The sequence below is a fragment of the Vicugna pacos genome, chromosome 18 (genome assembly GCF_048564905.1).
Source record: "Vicugna pacos chromosome 18, VicPac4, whole genome shotgun sequence".
Taxonomy (NCBI): domain Eukaryota; kingdom Metazoa; phylum Chordata; class Mammalia; order Artiodactyla; family Camelidae; genus Vicugna; species Vicugna pacos.
In genome coordinates, this window is record NC_133004.1 from 18887812 (window position 1) to 18908570 (window position 20759).

Sequence of the window (20759 nt, forward strand, 5' to 3'; positions counted from 1 at the left end):
CTGTATATGTGGACACTGGCCCCTCTGTGCTAATGACTGTGAACCTCTGGGGTGCGTGGCCAGAAGGCTGTGCAGACACCCGTAAAACACTTCCCCACCCTCTATGGTCCCCCAAGGCTGGGTAGACTCCAGGAGTACCCACTGCCCAGACAGAAGCTCCAGCCGAGGTGGGAGTCGTGGAGGGTGGGGGACTGCTGGGCCCCAGGTGCGGCCTTCACTGCCTGCAGGTAATGAGAGCCTGGGGACTAGGAGGGTGGAGAACACACCTGCTCCACTAGGCGCCCCCAGCCCCACCCGCCCCGCCCAGAGGGCTTCCCCGGAGACTCCCCAGACTCCCGGTGGCGCCGTGGGGGTGGGGCAGCGCTGACGGTCAGAGCGGGTTTCAGGGAGGCTGTGACCGTGACCGCGGCCGTGTGCGTCCGTGCCAGCGGCGGCTGTGCGGGGGCCGGGTGCGCCTGCGGCGGGGACAACCGGGTGCCGGCGCCTTGCGGGCGACACGCGCGTCTCTGCGGGGCTGCGCGGGGTCCGCGGAGCGGCTGGGGGCGCGCGGCGCGGGCGCGGCGCTGGGCGCGGGGGGCGCTCCCGGCCGGGATGAGCTCACCGCAGTCGCGCCGGGGCTGAGCGCCGAGCCGGGCGGCGGCGGGGCGGGCGGAGGCTCCTCGGCGGCTCGGCGGCGGGGCCGGGCCGCGGGCCACCATGCTGGGCCTGGACGCGTGTGAGCTGGGGGCGCAGCTGCTGGAGCTGCTCCGACTGGCGCTGTGCGCCCGAGGTGAGCGGGCCCGGCTGGGGCCAGGGTGGCCACGTGGGCGGGGGGCTCGGGCGGGGACTCAGCCCAGGGCGGGGGCCGGCTTCTCCCCTGCGGAAACTTTGGGGGCGCTCGTGGGGACCTCGCGGCGCCATCCCCTGGCCGGGCTCTAGCAGGGTTGGGGGGCTTCGTCCAGACTAGACACTCGTGGGGCTAGGAGCCAAGAGTGGGTGGGTCTGTTTGTGAAGCCAGGGTGGCAGGGGGACCCTCTTCCCTTGGGAACCTGCCCCCTAGATCCCCTCTCCCTTGGGTGGGGCTGGGGTTCCTTCAGGAAGGGTGTGGATCTCTGGAAAGACTGGAGCACAGTGAGCAGGGACTTAGAAAGACCCGGCCCCAAGGCACCATGGGAACCAACTCCTAGGACTGTGGGAAAGGCTCAGAAAGACCCCTGAACCCAGGGACTGTGGGAAGGGACTCTAGGAGCCTGGAGGCACCTGGGGATGTGGCCCCAGAACATAAGCTGAGGGGTTTAGAGAGAACCACTCCTAGCCTTCAGGAACGCTGTAGGGAGGAATCCCTAGGACTGTGGGAAGGCATTCAGAGAACCTAGTCCCCAAGCAGGGTGCTGGGGATCCAGAGGCATCCAGTAGCATGCTAGAAAAATGGGAAGAGGCTTTGGGGCACTGGGGACCCTAGAGGGTAGTGAAAGGCAGGGCCTCTGCTCTAGGAAAGACCTTGGAGGTCATCACTCTATAGTGGTGGCCCCTACTCCTCTGGGCTGTCCCCTGTTTGGAGTCTTCCTTCCTTCACCTTTGGCCTCAGAGTCAGGGAGGGGCCCTGGATGAATGGCTGGACCAGAAGGCAGCTGGTGCCTCCAGGGGTCACCTGGCTCCATCTCTTGGGAGGCTCAGTCCCCTGAAGAGGTTGGGTGTGGGTGCTGCGTCTGCATCTTCCCAGAGCACTCACCAGCTTCCTCTTAAGATCTTTTGGGCAGTGGGAGGTACAGCTGGCCAGATGGCAGGCTCCAGTAAAGGCCACGGTCAGCTGGCAGCAGCTGCTCACATACCCTCCCGACCCCAGTCCTCCTGACCGACAAGGAGGTGGGGCAGCTGCCACCAGATGAGGCACTGGATGAGGCTGTGCCGGAGTACCGGGCCCCAGGGAGGAAGAGTCTCCTGGAGATCCAGCAGCTGGACCCAGACGACGAGAGCCTGGTCAAGTACAAGCAGGCGCTGCTGGGGCCTGTGCCGCCTGTTGTGGGTATGCACACACCCAGGGCCTGGAAGGGGACAGGTGGGGACAGGTGCCCCTGTAGACTTCTGGTTTCTCTTCAGACCCCAGCCTGCCCAACGTCCAGGTGACCAGGCTTACACTGATGTCTGAGCAGGCTCCAGGGCCCATCATCATGGACCTAACAGGTAATTTCCAGGATGCCTGGTACACCGTGAGCCCCAGGCAGGGACCTCATGGGTAACCCCCTTCTGCAAAGTACAAACTGATTTTGGGGGTAGAGACTTGGGCTTATCACTTTGGACCGCTTAGGACCCCCGTGCTCAATCCCAAGTTCCCAGACTGTAGCCCTCACAGGTATAGCACTCCGTGGGGGTTCCTGGGGTAGGGTCTCAGCCATCACAGGAGTTCATACTTAGCTGCACTTTCCCTAACAGGGGAGTTGGCTGCGCTGAAAAACCAGGTGTTTGTCCTGAAGGAGGGTGTTGATTACAAAGTGAAGATTACCTTCAAGGTGAGGGAGCTGTTGTGGGGAACACCAGCCAGCCACAGGCCTAGCCCCCAGAGGCTCCCCTTAACACCCTCTGTCCCTCAGGTCAACAAGGAGATTGTCAGTGGCCTCAAGTGTCTGCATCACACCTACCGCCGGGGCCTGCGCGGTGAGGGGGGTGTAGGGGGGCAGCCTGGGGGGACTTGGGGGTGGGGACCAGTGGGGCAGAGGGCAGCCCCTAACACCCTCTCCCTCTCTCAGTGGACAAAGCTGTCTACATGGTGGGCAGTTACGGCCCGAGCGCCCAGGAGTATGAGTTCGTGACTCCAGTGGAGGAGGCACCCCGGGGCGCCCTGGTGCGGGGCACCTACGTGGTCACGTCCTTCATCACCGATGACGACAGGACCCCTCACCTGTCCTGGGAATGGGGCCTCCACATCCGGCAGGACTGGGAGAACTGAGTGCCCCCTGCCTGGGTGCTGACTTCCCATTTGGAGTCCTGGCTTCCCCCGCCTCTGTCAGTTGCTGCAAGGGACCCCTGAGCATTCCCCAGCCCCCTGTGACCAGCCCCACCAAGCCCTCTGTCCTATCCCGGGATGCCCCCTCCCCAGGCTTGGCACTGTGCCCTAAACAGTCCTATTAAATGTCGCTCTGTCTCAGTGCCCTCGGTGTCGCCTGTCTGCCTCCCCTCCCCCAGGTGGGGGGAACCTCCTGCCTTATCTTCCCTGCGACCAGTCCTATGTGCCACGTGGCAGCAGCTGCTTGGCCCCCAGTCCCCTTATCTGCCCCCACCTGCGGGCCCCGGCACTGCCATGGACGGTCAGCTTCTGCCGGTGCTGCTGTTGCTGCTTGGGGCCTCAAGCCTGTGGGGCCAGGAACCAGGGCCTGGGGGTCCCTTGGAGGAGCCCCTGGAGGAGGAGGTCCTCGAGGAGGATGGGATCTTGGTGCTGAGCCAGCGGACCCTAGGCCTGGCCTTGCAGGAGCACCCTGCCCTGCTGGTGGAGTTCTGTGAGTGCTCAGGGCCAGTGGGGCTAGGGGACCCACAGGGGCCACCCTGGGGGGTCCTGCCCCCCATAGTGGCCACAGAGGCTCCGGTGCCACTATGTCCTTGGGGCTTCATTGGAGGGTACCAGGGCAGAGCCCTGGGGGTCCAATCCACACACTGTGGGGGGCATAGGTACAGGGGAGACCTACGGTCATACTTCTGCCAACTCTTCCTGTAAAGGGCCAGCTAGCACTCAGGCTTGCCTGTTCTTCTGGGTTTTTATAAATTTTTCACTCGGGAGAGCCATTCCTAGCTGGTGGGCCTCAACAGGCAGCCACTTACAGCTGGGAAGCCGGCCACAGAGGGCAGCCGCTGGCGGATTCTTCCTAACCTCACTCTCTGGACAGTACTAGCTGCTACATCCTGAGCTGAGAGCTGTGAAGAGCTGGTCTTGGTGCTTGGGCTCAGGGTGGCTGAGGCTTGGATGGGCCCCTGGTAAAGGTGGTATGGATAGGACATGCTTGCTCCCTGCTGGACCTGACCCCCGGGTCTGCCAGCTCTGGCCTGGTGGACAGCTGGGGTTAGGGAGGCCAGGGGCATTCACAGTCCTGTCCCCCAGATGCCCCGTGGTGTGGGCACTGCAAGGCACTGGCCCCTGAGTACAGCAAGGCGGCTGCTCTGCTGGCAGCGGAGTCAGCCAAGGCCCGGCTGGCCAAGGTGGATGTGCCTGCAGAGCCGGAGCTGGCCGAGGAGTTTGCTGTGACAGAGTACCCCACGCTCAAGTTCTTCCGAGATGGGAACCGAACGCACCCAGAGGAATACACTGGTGCGGGGAGCAGGTGTGGGGAGATGGGGTGGGTTGGGCGGGTGGGCAGGGCTGGGCCCCAGCTGAAGGGAATCTCTGCAGGTCCCCTGGAGGCGGAGGGTATCGCTGAGTGGCTGAGGCGGCGGGTGGACTCCAGTGCCACTCAGCTGGAGGATGAGGAGGGTGCCCGGGTGCTGATCGATGCCAGGGACGTGGTGGTGGTGGGCTTCTTCCAGGTGAGCTGGGGGCATGGGAGCCAAGCCTGGGAGCAGGGCCTGGAATGTCTGCTGGCCTCACAGGCTCTGGCCCCTTAGGACCTGAAGGACAAAGATGTGGCTGTCTTCCTGGCCCTGGCCCAGGATGCCCTGGACATGACCTTTGGCCTCACTGACCGGCCACAGCTCTTTCAGAAGTTTGGCCTCACCAAGGACACTGTGGTCCTCTTCAAGAAGGTGGGTTGGGCCTGGAGTCAGGGCCTGGGCGGGGATCGGGGTCAGAGCCATGGCTACTGCTGACCCACTTGGTGTTGTCCAGTTTGACGAGGGGCGGGCAGACTTCCCAGTGGACAAGGAGCTGGGCCTGGACCAGGGGGAGCTGTCCCGCTTCCTCCTTACGCACAGTATGCATCTGGTTACGGAGTTCAACAGCCAGGTGAGTCAGGCTGGAGGTGCTGGTGCGAGGAGGGGGGCCAGGGCAGTGGGAAGGTGCCCGTGGGAGCCGCCCCACGAGCTCCACCTGCCCTGCAGACGTCCCCTAAGATCTTTGCGGCCAAGATCCTTAACCACCTGCTGCTGTTCGTCAACCAGACGCTGGCTCCCCACCGGGAGCTGCTGGCAGGCTTCCAGGAGGCTGCTCCCCCCTTCCGAGGGCAGGTACTGGCTGGGCCCTGGGGGCGGGATGGTGGGGAGATGGGGCGCCCACTCGGCCTCCCTGTTGGCAGGTGCTGTTTGTGGTGGTGGACGTGGGTGCTGACAACGACCACGTGCTGCAATACTTTGGCCTCAAGGCTGAGGAGGCCCCCACCCTGCGCTTCATCAACATAGAGACCACCAAGAAGTATGCACTTGTGGACCGAGGTCCAGTCACTGCAACCTCAGTTGCGGCCTTCTGTCATGCAGTCCTGGGCGGGGAGGTCAAGGTCTGCTGCTGGGCTGCCCACCAGCGGGTGGGGGTGGGAGCAACAGTTCTTGAGAGAGACCCCTCAGTGAAGCACCTGGCCCGGTTCCCCAGCCCTATCACTTGAGCCAAGAGGTGCCCCCTGACTGGGACCAACGGCCAGTCAAGACTCTCGTGGGCAAGAATTTCGAGCAGGTGGCCTTTGATGAAACCAAGAACGTGTTTGTCAAGTTCTGTGAGTGTGAAGGGCAGTGGGCAGGGGAGATGGTGGGGCACCCTGCAGGCTGTGCTGATGCCCCCTGCCCTAGATGCCCCATGGTGTGCCCACTGCAAGGAGATGGCCCCGACCTGGGAGGCCCTGGCCGAGAAGTACAAGGACCACGAGGACATCATCATCGCCGAGCTGGACGCAACGGCCAATGAACTGGAGGCCTTCCCTGTGCAAGGCTTCCCCACCCTCAAGTACTTCCCAGCAGGGCCCGGTCGGAAGGTGAGGCGGGTGAGGTGGGACCCTGCTGTTCTTGGTCTGGGGCTCCATCCGGGTCCTTCAGGTAGTGGCTGGAGACAGGGCATGGCCTTGGTGGGGTGGGTAGGGCCTGGGTGGGATGTGACCTTGGGCTTTGAGGCCTGGGAGAGTGTGTTCTCCAGACCCTTCTGTTCCTCCTCAGGTGATTGAATACAAAAGCACGAGGGACCTGGAGACCTTCTCCAAGTTTCTGGACAATGGGGGCGAGCTGCCTGCAGAGGAGCCCAAGGAAGTGCCTGCTGCCCCCTTCCCGGTGGGTGTCTTTCCCAAGGCTCTAGGCCTCTGGATAAGCCAAGTCCTCCAGACGGGTGGCTGTGGGCTGACTAGGGCAGGTCTGGGCTGAGGGTGCAGCTCCAGCTGGGGCTCTATGACCCTTTCCAGGAGACACCAGAAAATTCTACCTTGGAGCCCAAGGACGAGCTATAGCTGCTGCTACTGTCAGTGTTCCCTGGGCACTGTGTTCTCTGGTGCCCGCAGAAGCTATGGGCTGTGAATAAAGAGCTCTGGTCTTGGACTATGTGTGGTTCCTGAGCAAGGCTGACTCCTTACCCTTGGTTTTGACCAAGTCTCAGCCTCCTGGGGCCTTTATGTCTTGGATGGCGTCCAGTCCTTTCCCCCAGCCCTCCTCCTGGGGCCCCTCTGGGCTGGAATGGGGAGCGTGGCTGGCTTCGGCACCGCCCTCTCCAGAGCTCTGCCAGCACTGGTCCACAAGACCCCACCCCCACCCCTCTGAGGCTGGCATGCCCTCCTTCGGTGCCCAGGAAGGCTACAGGAGACAGGGCACGCGTGCCAGGAGCCCACCAAGGGCCATGCCCGCCAGCCAGACCCCACCCACGTTAGGTGCATTCCACAGTCGGAGAAGGTTCAAAAATGGTTTTATTTCATTATTATCCAAGTACCTTTGAAAAGATAATTGTACAAGTCAGCGCATGAAAAACGGGCTCAGGGCAGCCCCCCAACTGGCCTGGGCCTGAGAACTGTACATATTTACAGGGGCCCTTAGGAAGGAGGGGCCCGGGACCCGCTGAGCCAGTGCTCATAAACCGAGGGCAGAGGAGGGAAGGCCTCGTTGCTCCGTTGCCGGGTCCGCACAGTGGCAGGCAAGAGACAAGCTGTGTTGAAGGCACTCGGTGACACGTACAATTGGCAGAGGCCCCGCAGGCCCTGCACCCCAGCTCGGGGACAGGCCTGACCAGGGCAGGCCATGGCAGGCGGCTAGTCTCAGAGGGAGGAGCAGAGCCTGTGGAGTGAGCGCCGGGGGCTGCCCGCAGTTAGCAGCAGGGGCCGCTGGGGAGGGTCTCGAGGCGGCCCCAAGGCGGGCTCCCTGCTAGGGCGGACTCTCTGAGTATTCCTATGGAGGAGTGGACAGAAGCCTTTGGGACCCTCAGGGACCTCCACCCACCTGGAAACAGATGGAGCCAAGGGGCGGGCAGCTGTGGGGTAGGTGGCACCTGGCCTCCCACCAAGACCCCGTGTCTTCTACACACTCAAGAGCACGTGACGCCGCATGACCTTGCTCTCGGTGCAGCTGCCCCTGCCCCTGGCCCATGAGGGCCCAGCCAGCGCAGAGGCCAGGCGTGCTGGTCAGTCCACCTTCTCCACCTTTCCGATGATCTTCTCCTCGAAGACAGGCAGGACAGCCTCGTCTTCCCGCACTTCCTCAAACACCACACCACAGTCAAATTCATCACTCACTTTCTTGAAGTAGTATCTGCGGGGCAGGGAGGGGTGGTGAGGGTCACCCTGCCATGCCCTTGGGGCCTCACCACCCTCTATGAGCACAGCAGTGTGGCTCCAGACCCTTCCTGCAGGGCACATGAGCTGGTTCTGCCCGGTGCCTGTATGCCAGAGGGTTGGCAGGGGACAAGCATGGTGACCACATGGGGACCCCACCCTGGCTTCTGGGTGCCGTGGGGGAGGAGTGGGTGGGCACAGGGTTCCTGTCATCCTCACTGGGTTAACGCCCCGACTCAAGCCCAGGCAGTGGCCACTGCAGCCCAGGCCCTCCTCCAGTGGCCATGCCCTCCAATGGGCCCTCCACGTAGGCCCACCACGGACTGACCCCAGTTGAGACGCTATCTGCGCTCTGCTCCTACTACAGTGCCCGCTCAGGAGCCTCTAAGGGCTGGTCTCAGGCCAGCAGGGCCAGGTGGCCCAGGGCAAACCCTGGGGGAGAAGAGCCCGTGCTTCTGCAGTCCAGGAAAACTGGGCTGAATGAGGCGGCTGACACGAAGCTGATTCAGGTCACTGCAGCATGGGGACCGACAGACCCTCAAGACCCCTTAGTTGATTGGCCTAGAGGCATCAGTCAGGCACCTGGGCCGGGAGTTGGGACTGGAACCCTAAGGCTACCCATGCCTCACCCATTGCAGGGCTCATGCTAACGCCATGGCTGGACCAGAGGGTGAGGTGGAGGAGGACTAAGAGATGAGAGACCCCACAGGCCCCACCCCAGCCTCTCACCTGTAGTTGCCTTTCTTTGTCAGCAGCTCCTTGAACTGGCCCAGGGTAACCGCACGGCCCCTCACCAGGGTCCGGTAGGGGATGGGCTCCCCACAGAAGTAGTAGGCCACGACGATACTGTCGCACGGCTGCATGCTCCCACCACCCGCCTTCCTCTGCGATTTCGTCCTGGGGGCAGAGAAGCTGCAGTGATTGCTGGGCCTGGGGTCCCACAGGGCACCCCACCGTGGACCCTGGCTCCCCAGTAAACAACAGGCAAGGCCTGCAGGGGTGAGCTAGGCCATACTCAGGAACGCCACACATCCACAGGCCCCAATGCCCACCCCACCCACACAGCCACATCCAGCCCCTGTGGGCTCACCCCACGCCGTGCTTCCACCCAGGTTTCCAATCCTGTACCAGCCCACGCACCCTGCTGCATGAACAGCAGCTCGTTGCCTGCCTGCCTCATGTCTGACCAGTGCCTAGGCCTGCCCACTGCCCTCTTCCACCCACTGCAAAGCCCTGGTTTCCCTGTGGCCTGAGCTGGCCGGTGGGCAGCACCCCAACTCAGACCACACAAAACTCAGGGAGCAGGCCCCTCAGAGCTGGAACCTGGCGTAGATGCCTCTGGGGGCTCTATGAGGTGGCCAGGCAGCGGGGACCACTGCAGCCCTGCCTCCAGGCTGGTCTATACTGCTTGTGTCCCAGGGAGGTCTACGGCCCTAAACCTTCAAGAACACCTGAAGGCCGGAGGCTAGACAAACACCACTGTGACGGGTCTTGAAATGGACTTGCCCCACAGCAGAGAGCTTGATCCCAAGACTTCAGCGAGGGACATGAGGCCAGCAGCACCTTCTGCCCAGGCAGGGGTGGGACCTTCATCCCAAGGGGTGCTGAGGCAGCACCCTTCTCCTCCAGTGTCCCCTGTCCTGTGACCACCCCAGAGCTGCCCAGTGTGCTCGTGCATAGCCCTTGGCCCAGTCAGCTGGGTATGCCAGCATCACATCAGGAAGGCTGCCTGAGCTCACAGCGGGCTCTACTCTCCTAGGAGACCCTCCCCTTCCTGGTGCTCCTGGGCACACCCCAGGCGGACACCTCAGCCGTGTGGCCATCCACTGTTCGAGCCAGGTGCCCAGGCACCTGTTTCCTTCTCTCAGTCATGTGGCCTCAAATTCAGCCTGTCCTGGGAGCCCCCCAGGGGTTCCTGTGAGGGTGCATGCTCTACAGAGGGGTCTCCTGCATCTTCTGAGGCCACACCTGGGGAATGACCTTTGGGGAGGCCCTGAGCTGCTCAGCACACTGGGCTGGACACAATGAAGTACTGTCTGGGGTCAGCCCGGTGAAGGCTGAGGTGGGGGACCCCTCCTCCTGCTCTGTCTTGAGCAGACGTGTGGGGGTTGGGTGGTCGGCAGTGTCTACACATGGCCCACAGGTGCCTGGGGTGTGGACACGCAGACCCCCACACTCCATGTGAGAACAGAGCCAGCTCACTGCACATACAGTGCCCAGTGCTGATGCTTTTGGTTGGCGGTGGGCCAGGGGAATCCCGGTTGCAGCCCGACCCCAACAAGCCAGGAGGTCGCTGACCAGCGAGTTCCAAGGCTGGGTGGGGGACTTGTAGCCAGAATGCAGGAGGCGAGCAGACCTCCTGTCTGGCCTGTTGGTCACTTGTCACCATGTGGGTGGTCAGCAGCTCCTCTGACAGATATACAGCTTGCAGCCCCAGCTCTTCAGGTGCGGTGTCCAGGCTCCCATCCTGGCAACAGCTGCGCCACCGCAGGGCCTGGCCCATGGCGTGGGCCGGGTGGATGGCACCAGGAGGACCCACAGGGGGAGCGCACGTACTCTGTCTCGGAGAGCTCCAGGTCCGACACCGCTGGCACCACGCTCAGCACGGGCGTGCACACTGGCCTGACGCAGGAGCGCCCCCGCTGGATGACCTCCTGCACATACCTAGGGAACAACGGCGTCTGTGAGCTGCATGGGCCTGCGGTGGGGCCTCCAGTGGCCAGCAGGCGGAGCGGGGGCTCCTGGAGCGGTCTGTCACCACAAACAAGGCTCCCACTGCGTGAGGCAGACAGGACACCAAACCCCTTCCTGGGCTGTGGAATAGGGTTGGAGGATCAAGGGCTCCATCAGGATCAGTCGAGAGACCAACGCCGCTTCCGTCCGTCCAGAGTTCCCAGATTCCTCCTACGGGCAGACCCCCGGGTTCCCGGAAACACACTCTGGGATCCTGTCACTTCGTCCGCACTCACAGGAGCCTCCGCCTTCTGGAGAGGAGCTGCCTCTGGCCTCCTCCCTGTGGTGTGGCTCTTCCTGCTCCATCTGCCACAGACTCGGGTTCCGGACGCAGGCATCGCCCTGTCCCAAGGAGCTGGGAGGCCTGTCCTGGGGCTCGCTGCCCAGCAGCATCTCTCCCAGCAGTGTCTACCCCTGGGTGCGACGCTGTGCGGCCCTGACAATGACTTCCACTCTGACCGGCCTGGGTGGGGGCGCCCCACGAGGAGGGCCCAGCGACCTTTGCTCTGTGGTCTGCAGCCGTCTATAAAAGTACCACGCACCCTGGACCCCTGGAGTGGCTGAATAGGCGTCAGTAGCCAGAGAGCGGATGTGCTGCTGGGCAGGCCTGCTGGGCGCTGGCGGGAACAGCAGATGATGCCAGGCAAGGATGGTGGGCAGGAAGCCCCTGCAGGGGGTCTGTGCAGTAAGGAGGAGGTCTGCACGCCTCAACCACGTCTGCCTCCAAGTCATGGGCCTGTCAGATGGGCGCGGCAACTCCAGCACCAGGTGAGGCCTCCTACACAGAGCCAGCTTCCCCAGTTCTACACTAACTAGACAAGGTCACGGGCTATGAGACAAGTGGCCATACATATGGTCACCTTCAATGACCCAGGGGACACATGCAGACTTCTGGCTGGGCCCGAGATAGATGCTGGGGACAGTCTGCACACTGACTCTGGCCTCCCCAGAGCGAGACGGCCCTTCACACAGTGAGGCCAGACCCCAGATGCCCAGGTCTGCTGAAGACTGGGCGAGGGGAGCCAGTAACGTCCGAGGAAAACACTGGCCACAGTTTTATGACCACATTTCTCTGATTTTCAGGTCCTTCACAGAGATCCTGATCTGCCTGGGAATCCTGATGGGCCATGCCTGGGAAAGTGACCTTAAGGCCCAGCTAAGGGGTCCAGCTTGGACAGATCACCTGCCCCCACGAAGGCAAGGTCTCCCCACTCCACTGGGGTAGAATAGGGCTTGGCCTGAGGCTACAGTGGTAGCCAGTTGGGCCATCCTAGCCCTCAAGGCCAAGGAGGGCTGAGGGACTGGGGTTTCTCCAGGAGAAGAGCTGACACCACACACATTTCAGTACTTTCTGCCTGCCTGCACATGACACATTTAGGGAGGCAGCCAGGAAGCCCCAGAACTGCCCTCTCTGAGCTCAGCCTGCACAGCAGCTAATGGTGATCTGACTTTGACTTCCAGCGGTTCCAATATCAACATCAGGCGAGCACATGCGCACAGGGCAGCCACGATGCAGGAAGGACTCCCCCTCCTTCCCGAGGACAGTGACAACCACCTGCCCTCCAGCCACTGGCCACACACACAGCAGAGCAGGGGGACCTCAGGTCTTGGGGAACTTCACCCCCAAGAGTGGTACCACAGCACAGAGAGGCCCTGACAGGAGGCCCCCTGCTCTCCCTGAGGCCCCCATACCTCTGTTTTGAGGGCAACTTGCTGGCTCTCTTCTCTTCCTCCTCCAGACGCCTGCGGGCCTCCTCCAGCTGCGTCAGAGGGTTCGGGGCCGGGTTGGGTGGCATTGTGGGGTCTTGAATGAAGAGATGGGAGGGCTGGACCGAGTTCCGGAGCTGAGCGCTGACCCAGGGATGCACGGCCCCGGGACGCTCGATGGACAGGGGCCTGGAGCTCTCATGGGCCTGCTGCTTCTTTGCCCCGGACGACCTTTAGGGGCAAGAGAAGAAGGTGAGGAAGGCCTCAGGCCCACTACATTCCTCTCACACTGCGGGTGCACACAGTCCTCTCTAGAAACTTGTTTGGAGTCTTATTTTTTGTTTGTTTTGGGTTTTTTTGGGGGGGGTTATTTATTTATTTATAATTTACTTTTAAGTTCAATGGATTGAACCCAGGACCTTGTGCATGCTAAGCAGGGGCTCTACCACTGAGCTATACCTACACTTATTTTTTAGAGCTTTATTGAAATGTTTTGTTTTGTTAGGGCAAGGAGGTAATTAGGTTTATTTATTTTAATGGTGGACCTGGAGATTGAACCCAGGACCTTGGGCATGCTATTCATATCCTATATGAATTTTTTTTCCTCCTTCTTCATGAAGACTTTTTCTAAAAAAATTCTTAGTGTTTTAAAAAATTATTTTAGTATTAAATACTTTTTGAGAAAAACTTGAAACATACAGGAAATTCAAAGAACAAAGTAAGTACAATTTAGAAATAGCTACTGTCAGTATATTTAGTATATTTCCTTCCCCATTAGAAATACTTGACACAACTGGCATAACTCTAAACATATGATTTTTCCTGATTTCCCCTCAACGTGGTACCATGCCTTCTCTTTTGTTACTAACACTGAAAACATGTTTTACATCTGTGTGACGTGCTGTCACTCAACCACTGAATGGAACTCGAGTGAAAACATAAGCCTCTCTCAGCTAAGACTTGAGGCCTCAGAAAGAGGGGCTGAGCATCAGGACTGAAATGAGGGAATTCCAAGAAGAGGCCCCAGGGGAGTGGGCTGACCCAGTGTCCTTGTGATGTCAGAACTGTCGAAGGGAATGTATCTCAGGGAGAGGTAGAGTCCTCCTGTAAAGTCCTATAGGGCTGGCCACAGGGAGGCCCCACCCCATCCCCCACCCCTCACTCCCTGCGCCCACAAGGCATGAGGCGAGCCTGGGGGAGATCCTGGAGCACTGGCACTTAACACAGCCCCTAGCCCATCCTGATGGCAGGAGCCAAGGTCTCCCAAGCCTAGGAGACCATTTCCAGACTCTTACTCTATCCATAGAAACTCTCCATTTGGGATCGGGGGAGTAGCCAAGGACAGAGCCATTCCTCATGAAAATCGCAAAAGAGAGAAATCTGGAGAAGCCAAGAATCCACCCTCACTCCAACCAGAGCAGGAGAGGGGCTCCCAGAGAGGCTGCCCCCAAGACAGGCTCGGTGACTGCAGAGGGTCTGGACCCGAGCAGGGACTTGTTCCAAGGTCATGTGGAGACAAGACTCAGAATGGGTAGGCAGGTAATCACCTGCCTCTCACACACCACTCAAACCTCCCCACTCGTGGCCAGGTGAGGGTCTGGGAGGTCTGCCTGAGGAAGGAGGGATGACCCTTCCACAGACATGCAGACCTCACCAGCCCCAGGCCCCTGCTCAGCCCTGTCCCCACCACAATGGGTTAATGGGATGACATCGAGACTGATAACACAGAGCAGAGGGACAGAGATTGATGAGAACTGCTCCTCGGTCAGCTGGGGGACGAGATCAGACCCGGAAGGCCTCTCCTGTGGGCTCTGCCTCAGCTCTTTCTCACGGGAGGGCAGCCACATAACAGCAGGTCCCTCTGTGGCAGGTGAGCGGCAGTGACTTTAGGCTGATCTTACCAGTGGGTGCTCCTGCCTGGGACACTGAAGCTCATCAGTAACCCCCAACCCCATCACAGGACCCACAGCATTGACCTTACGCTGCCACAGACTGGACCTGATTCCACAGAACTCTTGTTTCCGTGGCATGGGGTCTGCAGTAAGACCAGCTGCTCAGAGCAGCTCTAGAGGCTGGCGTGTCAGCTCCACACACTGGTGCCCATGCCCAGGTCAGGGGCCTGAGTGAGTCCTGCTGCCTCTCACCCGTGGCCGGCCTTCCGGTGCCGGCTGATCTCCTTCTCGCCCTCGATGATCCACTGCATGATCTTCTGGTTCTTCTCCGCATCTTCCGAGGGGCCTGGTGCCTCCACGTTGGTGTTCTTCCCTGACTCGGCCTTCTTAGCATTTCTTTTAGAGGTTGTGGCCACCTTTCCACTGTAAGAGCAAGACCCAGGATACCTGTTGACTCCAGCTGACATGCAGCTGCACAGCTGACCCCTGACCCGTATGGCTCAGGGAGGACAGCCTGGGAGGGACCCCACCTCGAACTTGGAAGCCTTGACAAATTGACGCATTCTCATGGCCTCTGCCCCAGCTCTGCAGGGCTGACAGGGTGTTTCGGGCTAACTCTATGGCAGGGAGGGAAGGCAGGAGTCCAGCATGGGCTGGGAGGGCTGGAGCCAAGGGCCAGGCTGTAGCACGGTCCTTTGCCCTCCTGGCCCAGGCCACCCGCCCAGTGCTGGCATCCAGGGCCCGGTCCCTCCTCCTCACCCAGACACCTCTCTTTGAAACAGGCGCATCTGATCTAACCACACTTCAGGGCTGGAGCCTCAGTGGCCAGCACACCCAGGTACACATGCCTGCAGTCTCTGTGGTGACTTCGGTTTAATGACCTTTAAAGGTCACTAAACAGAGTCCACAGAAGACACGGTCTCTCGCTTTGAACCCCTCCTCCTGGGAGACAGGCGCAGCTCTTACTGACACAGACATAGGATGAAGGAACCGCAGTCCCATCGGTCTCGGAGTGCAGGCTGCTGCAAACACTCACCTGTAGGCCAGATTGTCGCTGGCGTTGGGGGTGGAGCCCAAGTTCTCCAGGTGGCCGCGGGGCTTGGCCACATGGCCGTGTAGCTCTGGACCCCACGCGAAGCTGCTCTGGACCCGGCGGGAGGCCTCAGCCTCAGCTGGCTCCTTGGGCCTGGCTGCACTGTGGTGGCCATGGTGGTGGCCGTGTCTGTGGAGGTGCAGGCCAGCTGAGTCCAGCTTTGCCCCCAACTTGGGCCCGTGCTTCCCATGCCCGGGCCCTGCGGCCCCCAGCACTCCTGCCATCTTGGGCATATGTGCACTGTCTGGGGAGCGGTGGCCAGGCCCTGGTGACTGGCAGCCGGGCGTCCTCATGACTCGCTGCACATGCTCATCCAGGATGCTCTCGGGGTTCTCCTCGTGTGCGTCCCGCAGCCCCACGCAGCCCACGTCCGCGTAGCGGGGCGGGAAGTGGTGCCAGGCCGCAGCTGAAGGCAATTTATGACTGGCCCCTGGGGGACCAGAGGACATGTCGCCATCCTCGCCTTCCTCCTCCTGTGGGGACAAGGCCATCCATCACCTCTCAGCACTGGCTGTACCACAGACACCCCGTGCTTGAGGAGGCAAACAATAGACAAAGAAGCCTGGTTGCGCTGTCCTGAGGGCCAGAAGCCCAGAGCCCAGGATGAGGCAGGGCCCGACAAGGGGCTGGAGGGGCCGCCCAAACGAGCCGGCTCCTAGAGCCTCTTCTGTCCCTGTGGAGTCCCAGGCGGCACTGCTGGGCCCTGGCCAGGCAGCACAGACAGACGAGGACACAGGATGTGAGAGGCACAGGCACAGACCTCCAGGAAGCCTGGCACTGGTTCCCTTTCCTTCTATGTCTCAATGACAATTCCGTGTTTTTTCAGTTGAGCTTTCCTATTCATCGATCTTCTATTTTCAATTATATTTTCAAAACGAACGTTGCCCTTGTACAGAAGAGCTCTCGGTGTTTGCTTACCTTGCTATATATGTCTTAATAAATTCTCACGTCAAACTAGTTGAATTCCTTTTGACACTCTAAGAGTTTCCATAACCCTATGTGTAAATATAAACATTTGATCACTTCTAATTCCAAAAAATACATCTCACATTAATTTTCTTGTCTTCTTGAGTTCTCCAAACTAGAATGTTGAGTAACGTGGTCATAACTGAGAACAGCGGGCAACCAAGCTATCCTGCACTTTAACATCAATAAATCTCCAAAGTGACCACAGAATTTCTCACTGTTGCACAAGCACCTAAATGTCATGTGGACAAGCAGGCAGCTGTGGGAGCTGCACCTCAGGGTGGAAAATGGCACCAAAAAGGACAGAGGGGGAGGAAAGGATGGACGGAAGGGACACTCACCCTGTGGGCACTGCTCAGAGCTGCCCCGCAGAGACTCAGGCCCCTAGGTTCCCACATCCCATCCTGTGTCCCCACCCTGACCCTTGTGCTTTTGGGATGAGGGGCTGGGGACTCTGGGAGACTTTATGCCAAGTCTTCCCAGGAGCACCAGAGTGTTGATGCTATTTATCCCTAAGGCAGCAGTAAGCAAGAGGGAACCTCCAAATTCCTGGGGATCTATTTTCTTAATAGCTCTGCATGTGAAGAAATTTCATTTTAGGGTTTTAAAATGTCATAGATTTATGTAACTGTTCAGCTACTAGTTTTCATTTTCTCTTGTCTTTATTTTCCCAATTTTACAATGAAAGTAAGTCATTAAAAAATCCGTAGTTATTCAAAAAAACAGTAATTAAAAAATCTGCAGCTATTTCTCTTCAGAATGGACTATCACTTATAATGTATAGCATGACTCATACAGCTTATGAAATCACACCTAGTAACAGACTTGAGACTGCACTGCCAGGTGCTTGGCGTACTGCCACACCCTGGGGACCGAGGGACGCCCATGGGAGCAGACCAGCTGGGGCAGCCGTGGGCCTGAGGCCAGGCTCTCATGATCAGAGGCCACTGCATGTGGCAGCCCACCTGAGCATGAGGCCCTGTGCCCGCCGATGAGTTCCTGAATCGACACTAGAGAAACATAAGGGGCTATTCGTGTGAAGACTTTCTGTTAAGTCAGAGAACACGGTTGGGTCCAGCCCCTCTCCTGAGAGCTTGTGGGCTCCAGGCACAGCTGCAGTGCACCTGCCGGGGATGCCACGGAGAGAAAGAGTCTAACACTCAGACGTCAGAAGAGCACACACAACACCTACAGTCTTAGCCGCTGTAAAACATCCCACCCACAACGCTGACCCGCCAGGACCGTAAGTACACACAGCCCCTGAGCCAAGACCAAACACTTGATGGAATGATTCCAATAGCTCAATTCTGTAGTGAAAAGGTGGTGAATTCTCACTTTCTTAAACTTCTTTTACAAAAGGGTGCACACGCTATTTCATAAGAGTTGTTAACAGCGATGTGCTCAGGGCAACCTTGCTCAGAGAGGCAGTGTCTGTGGAAACGCTACTGGACAAGTAAAGATCGGCCTCATCACACATGACCTGGGACTGAGCTCCCGCCAAGGCTCCCTGTATTTCATGGAAACTGTTTTGATCTGCTTTTTCAGAGAAGGCCATTAGGATGGTAAACTATGCTTCTAACTCAGTAGGCCTCCGATGGCCCCAGATAAGAGCTCCTTGGCAAGCACACAGCCAGCGCCTGCAGCCACTCCTTCCCCCAAATAGTGAGACGAAGTCAGTGGAACCCAATGTGGTGGGTTTCTGTCGGGTGACCTCGGGGAGATCACTGAATCACGGGGACAGGGGAGAGGACAGCTGGACAGCTCAGGTGAAGCCCTCAAGCTGCACCTTCTCTGCCCACATGAGGGTCATTTGGTGGCCATGAGGGAGGGAGGGAGAGGGGACATATGTGCACACGAGCACGTGACACTTTCATGCAGGTTACTTCCCAGCACGCACTGCCGCCAGGCTGCAACCTCACTTTCAGGTCTGTATGACCACACCTACCTATCTCATATCTGCTATGAATCCCACGTCTGACACGCTATTTGAAATCTGCCTGTTGTCTCCAAGTAGGGGGAAGAAGAGGGGAACCAGGCCCCTTGTTTCAGGGCTCAGAGTGACATCCAGGAGATGTGGAGCCCAGGACAGCTGCTGTGGGGCGCAGGCAGCAGGAAAGGAGACCACCAGGTGTGACCACCCACTATGCTCCACGCCCACCCTATGGCAGGGCCTCAGACTTCAGGTGCCCCCGGCCCACCTAAGGGACACGTAATTTGGAACAGCAGGGTCCTCTCAAGGGTGCTGACAGGGTCTGAGTGGGGCTCAGGTTCTGTATTTTAAACAGGAACATCAGATGATCAGGTGGAGAAATAATTCCTTCAAAATACATCACATTTTTGAGTTTCAGTTGTAGGACAAACCTATCGAGAAGAGAATGGATCCCTGATCTAAAGAAAAATCAAAGGCCTGTGTGCCAGTGACACCAAGGCCCACGGAGTCCAGGAAGGACCGGGCACTGCAAGGGACATTTGTCACCAGCAACTCAGACAGAGTCCCCAACGTGTGAAGCACATCTTATAAGATGACACCCAGGGCAACAAAAGCAAGAATCTTCTGGCAATTATGGGCAAAAAAGTATTAAAGCACATAAATTACAAATATTATGAAACTTCTTAGCATCCAATGTTTCACTGAACAGAGCCTGTGCCCAGACTGAAAAGCCATCCTGCCCTCAGAGGTGACAAGCGGGAGCCTCTGGTCCTTCCTGACACATGCACACTCCACTTAGCTACCACCACCCAGAACTGGCAGTGCATGTGAGGGGCATCTCAGCTCCACATGCTAAGGGGGCACATGGGACACTGCCGGACGAGCTTGGCGGAGGGAATGCCGGTACACAGTGAGCCAGGAGTACAGGCCAGGCCTGGGCCTGGGGGCGGGCATCACAGGAGAGCAGGCCCTGACTAGCCCCTGAGAGGGGGTCAGAGGTGTCAGGAGTCAGTGTGCAATCCAGCGGGGTAGGTGGTGCTCAGGAGACCTGAAGGGAGCATCTTAGGGTCCAAGGGGCCCTAAACTTAACCAAGTGTAATGACCCAACTCAGAGACCTGGCCTGGCCTCCCGCCGAGACCCACTCACCATCCGCACACGCTTTAGCCTCTCCTCCAGCTTCTCCTCGGCCTCCCGCGTCCGCTGGATGGCCTCTAGGCGGTGGATGAGCTCCGCAGCGAACTTGTGGGGCTCCACACGGACTTCCTTTGGCATTCGGTAAGTGCGCTGCAAGGGACACGGTTGGTCAGCCCACGCAGTGTGGACCTGCGCCCCAGCCAAGGCAGCCCCACCCTGGCCCCGCTGTGGATGAGCAGAGAACATGTGGCATCTGAATTTTACTCAGAGCGAGTGTTTACTTTTCCCCTTCCACCTGGGAATCAGCTTCCTCCCTGCCTCCTTTCTTGTCAGTACACTGTCCCTTCACTCAGCACTGACCCAGCAGTGGGAACACAGTGGACACCACGGGTCCAGACAGGAGCTCAGTCTCTGAGGCACAGGCCACAAGGCAGCGTCCAGCAGGCCACTCTCGTGCCCTGAGCCCAGATGTGTCCTAGACTCAGGGCCTCCAGACTGTCCTGGAGAAGCACTTCTCATGTGATTGGCCAGGCCAGGACCCAGGGAGGTCCAGGGCCTGAGGCAGAGGTGTCTGGGCAGGGAGAGCAACGAAGACCACTGAGGAGGAGGACAAGCCCTCTGGCCTGAAGGACTGGCCGCTTCCTGCAGAGCCTGTCCTACACACAAGGGGGCAGCAGCCCTGACATGCAGGTGTATGCTGACCAGGCTCTGGAAGAGGGACACGAAATTCAGGCACACGCAAAGTCAGAGGAGAGGTGGGACTATAGAGGGCTCTCTTTTTCAGAGAATGGTAATTCTACAATGTATTGTATGGCAAAACTTTTGTAACTTTTCTTGGGGGATATAGCTTTGTTTGAAATAATTTCAAATTAAAAACAGGAGGAGCACAAAGGACTCCTATGCAAATTTCGCCTAGACCCCACCTGCCATCATTGGCAACACTGTCAGTTCTCCCGCAGTACACTCACTGTACTGCTCCTGAGCCAGCAGACAACATGTTGCACACACGATGCCTGTTAACACCTGAACACTGAGTATCTTTAACAAAGACCAAGAACATTCTCGTACCTAACCATAGGACAATCTTGTTACAGTACTGTTATCAGAAACCTTATTTCAATTTCATCAGCTATCCTAATAATGTTCTTTAGAGCAAAATGTGTTCAAAAAACCTAAGCCACCAAGGACTAAGTGAAGGGGGATGGGAGCAGCAGGGGTGCTGCCATGAGGAGGACGCTGGGCTAGGGAGGGGAGGCCCAAGAGAGGGTGGGTCTAGAAGGGCCTGGGGACAGGATGGCACGCAGGACGTCTCAGACCTCTGGGGGGCGACTGGCTATCAGGAACCCTGGCCTTCAGACATAAAGACCAGGTGGGAAGGCACAGGATGCGGGTGGAAACCCTCCCGTCAGTGGGCTCTGGATGTGGTCCTGACTCTGCACACCCACTTCTCATCTACAAAACAGGAGTAAGAAGAGTCCCTGATTCCTCAGAAACGTGTAGGTTTAGGTAAGAACGTTACCTGAGGGGCTCAGAGACAAATGTGTGGGGCTGATGCTGATCATGACGGACTCAGAGGTGGCCACAGAAATCTGAGAGGGGCCTGGAGAGGGAAGAGGCTGAGCGCGAGCAGAGGCCAACACTTGAGAGGTGGAAAAAGTTGGTGCAGAAGGCC

At 58.9% G+C, this 20759-nt stretch overlaps 3 protein-coding genes across 4 annotated transcripts in view; 2 read left to right on the forward strand and 1 right to left on the reverse strand.

Annotated features, from left to right (window-relative positions):
• The first annotated feature begins 367 nt into the window (after window positions 1-367).
• Window positions 368-3127, forward strand: ARHGDIG (Rho GDP dissociation inhibitor gamma). Its single transcript, XM_072942063.1, has 6 exons — window positions 368-769; window positions 1826-2005; window positions 2080-2163; window positions 2413-2489; window positions 2571-2634; window positions 2727-3127. The coding sequence occupies exons 1-6, from the start codon at window positions 697-699 to the stop codon at window positions 2924-2926; spliced, it is 678 nt and encodes a 225-aa protein (XP_072798164.1). The 5' UTR covers window positions 368-696; the 3' UTR covers window positions 2927-3127.
• Window positions 3128-3277: 150 nt separating this feature from the next.
• PDIA2 (protein disulfide isomerase family A member 2) lies at window positions 3278-6403 on the forward strand. The gene is made up of 11 exons (XM_006204223.4): window positions 3278-3473; window positions 4070-4276; window positions 4358-4491; window positions 4570-4707; window positions 4790-4906; window positions 5002-5127; window positions 5196-5393; window positions 5486-5606; window positions 5680-5861; window positions 6040-6150; window positions 6279-6403. Exons 1-11 carry the CDS (start codon window positions 3278-3280, stop codon window positions 6321-6323), a joined length of 1575 nt encoding a protein of 524 aa, XP_006204285.2. The 3' UTR covers window positions 6324-6403.
• Window positions 6404-6755: 352 nt separating this feature from the next.
• Window positions 6756-20759, reverse strand: part of AXIN1 (axin 1) — a 58463-nt gene continuing 44459 nt past the window's right edge. The window contains exons 5-11 of one of the 2 annotated variants that reach the window (XM_072942282.1): window positions 19100-19237; window positions 15000-15529; window positions 14216-14386; window positions 12057-12302; window positions 10188-10295; window positions 8361-8528; window positions 6756-7608 (exon numbers count right to left, since the gene is read on the reverse strand). In XM_072942282.1, coding sequence (XP_072798383.1) covers window positions 7482-7608; window positions 8361-8528; window positions 10188-10295; window positions 12057-12302; window positions 14216-14386; window positions 15000-15529; window positions 19100-19237 — 1488 coding nt within the window. In that variant the 3' untranslated portion in view covers window positions 6756-7481. The remainder of the gene's footprint in view (window positions 7609-8360; window positions 8529-10187; window positions 10296-12056; window positions 12303-14215; window positions 14387-14999; window positions 15530-19099; window positions 19238-20759) is intronic. The other variant, XM_072942283.1, reaches the window with a different exon arrangement.

Excerpts from the sequence above, each read along its gene's own strand:
- PDIA2 (XM_006204223.4), top strand. The coding sequence starts at position 3,278 with ATGGACGGTCAGCTTCTGCCGGTGCTGCTGTTGCTGCTTGGGGCCTCA. Across the intron at positions 4,907-5,001 it reads TTACGGAGTTCAACAGCCAG|ACGTCCCCTAAGATCTTTGC; the intron begins GTGAGTCAGGCT and ends CCTGCCCTGCAG. Across the intron at positions 6,151-6,278 it reads TGCCTGCTGCCCCCTTCCCG|GAGACACCAGAAAATTCTAC; the intron begins GTGGGTGTCTTT and ends GACCCTTTCCAG.
- ARHGDIG (XM_072942063.1), top strand. The coding sequence starts at position 697 with ATGCTGGGCCTGGACGCGTGTGAGCTGGGGGCGCAGCTGCTGGAGCTG. Across the intron at positions 770-1,825 it reads ACTGGCGCTGTGCGCCCGAG|TCCTCCTGACCGACAAGGAG; the intron begins GTGAGCGGGCCC and ends TCCCGACCCCAG. Across the intron at positions 2,006-2,079 it reads GCCTGTGCCGCCTGTTGTGG|ACCCCAGCCTGCCCAACGTC; the intron begins GTATGCACACAC and ends GTTTCTCTTCAG.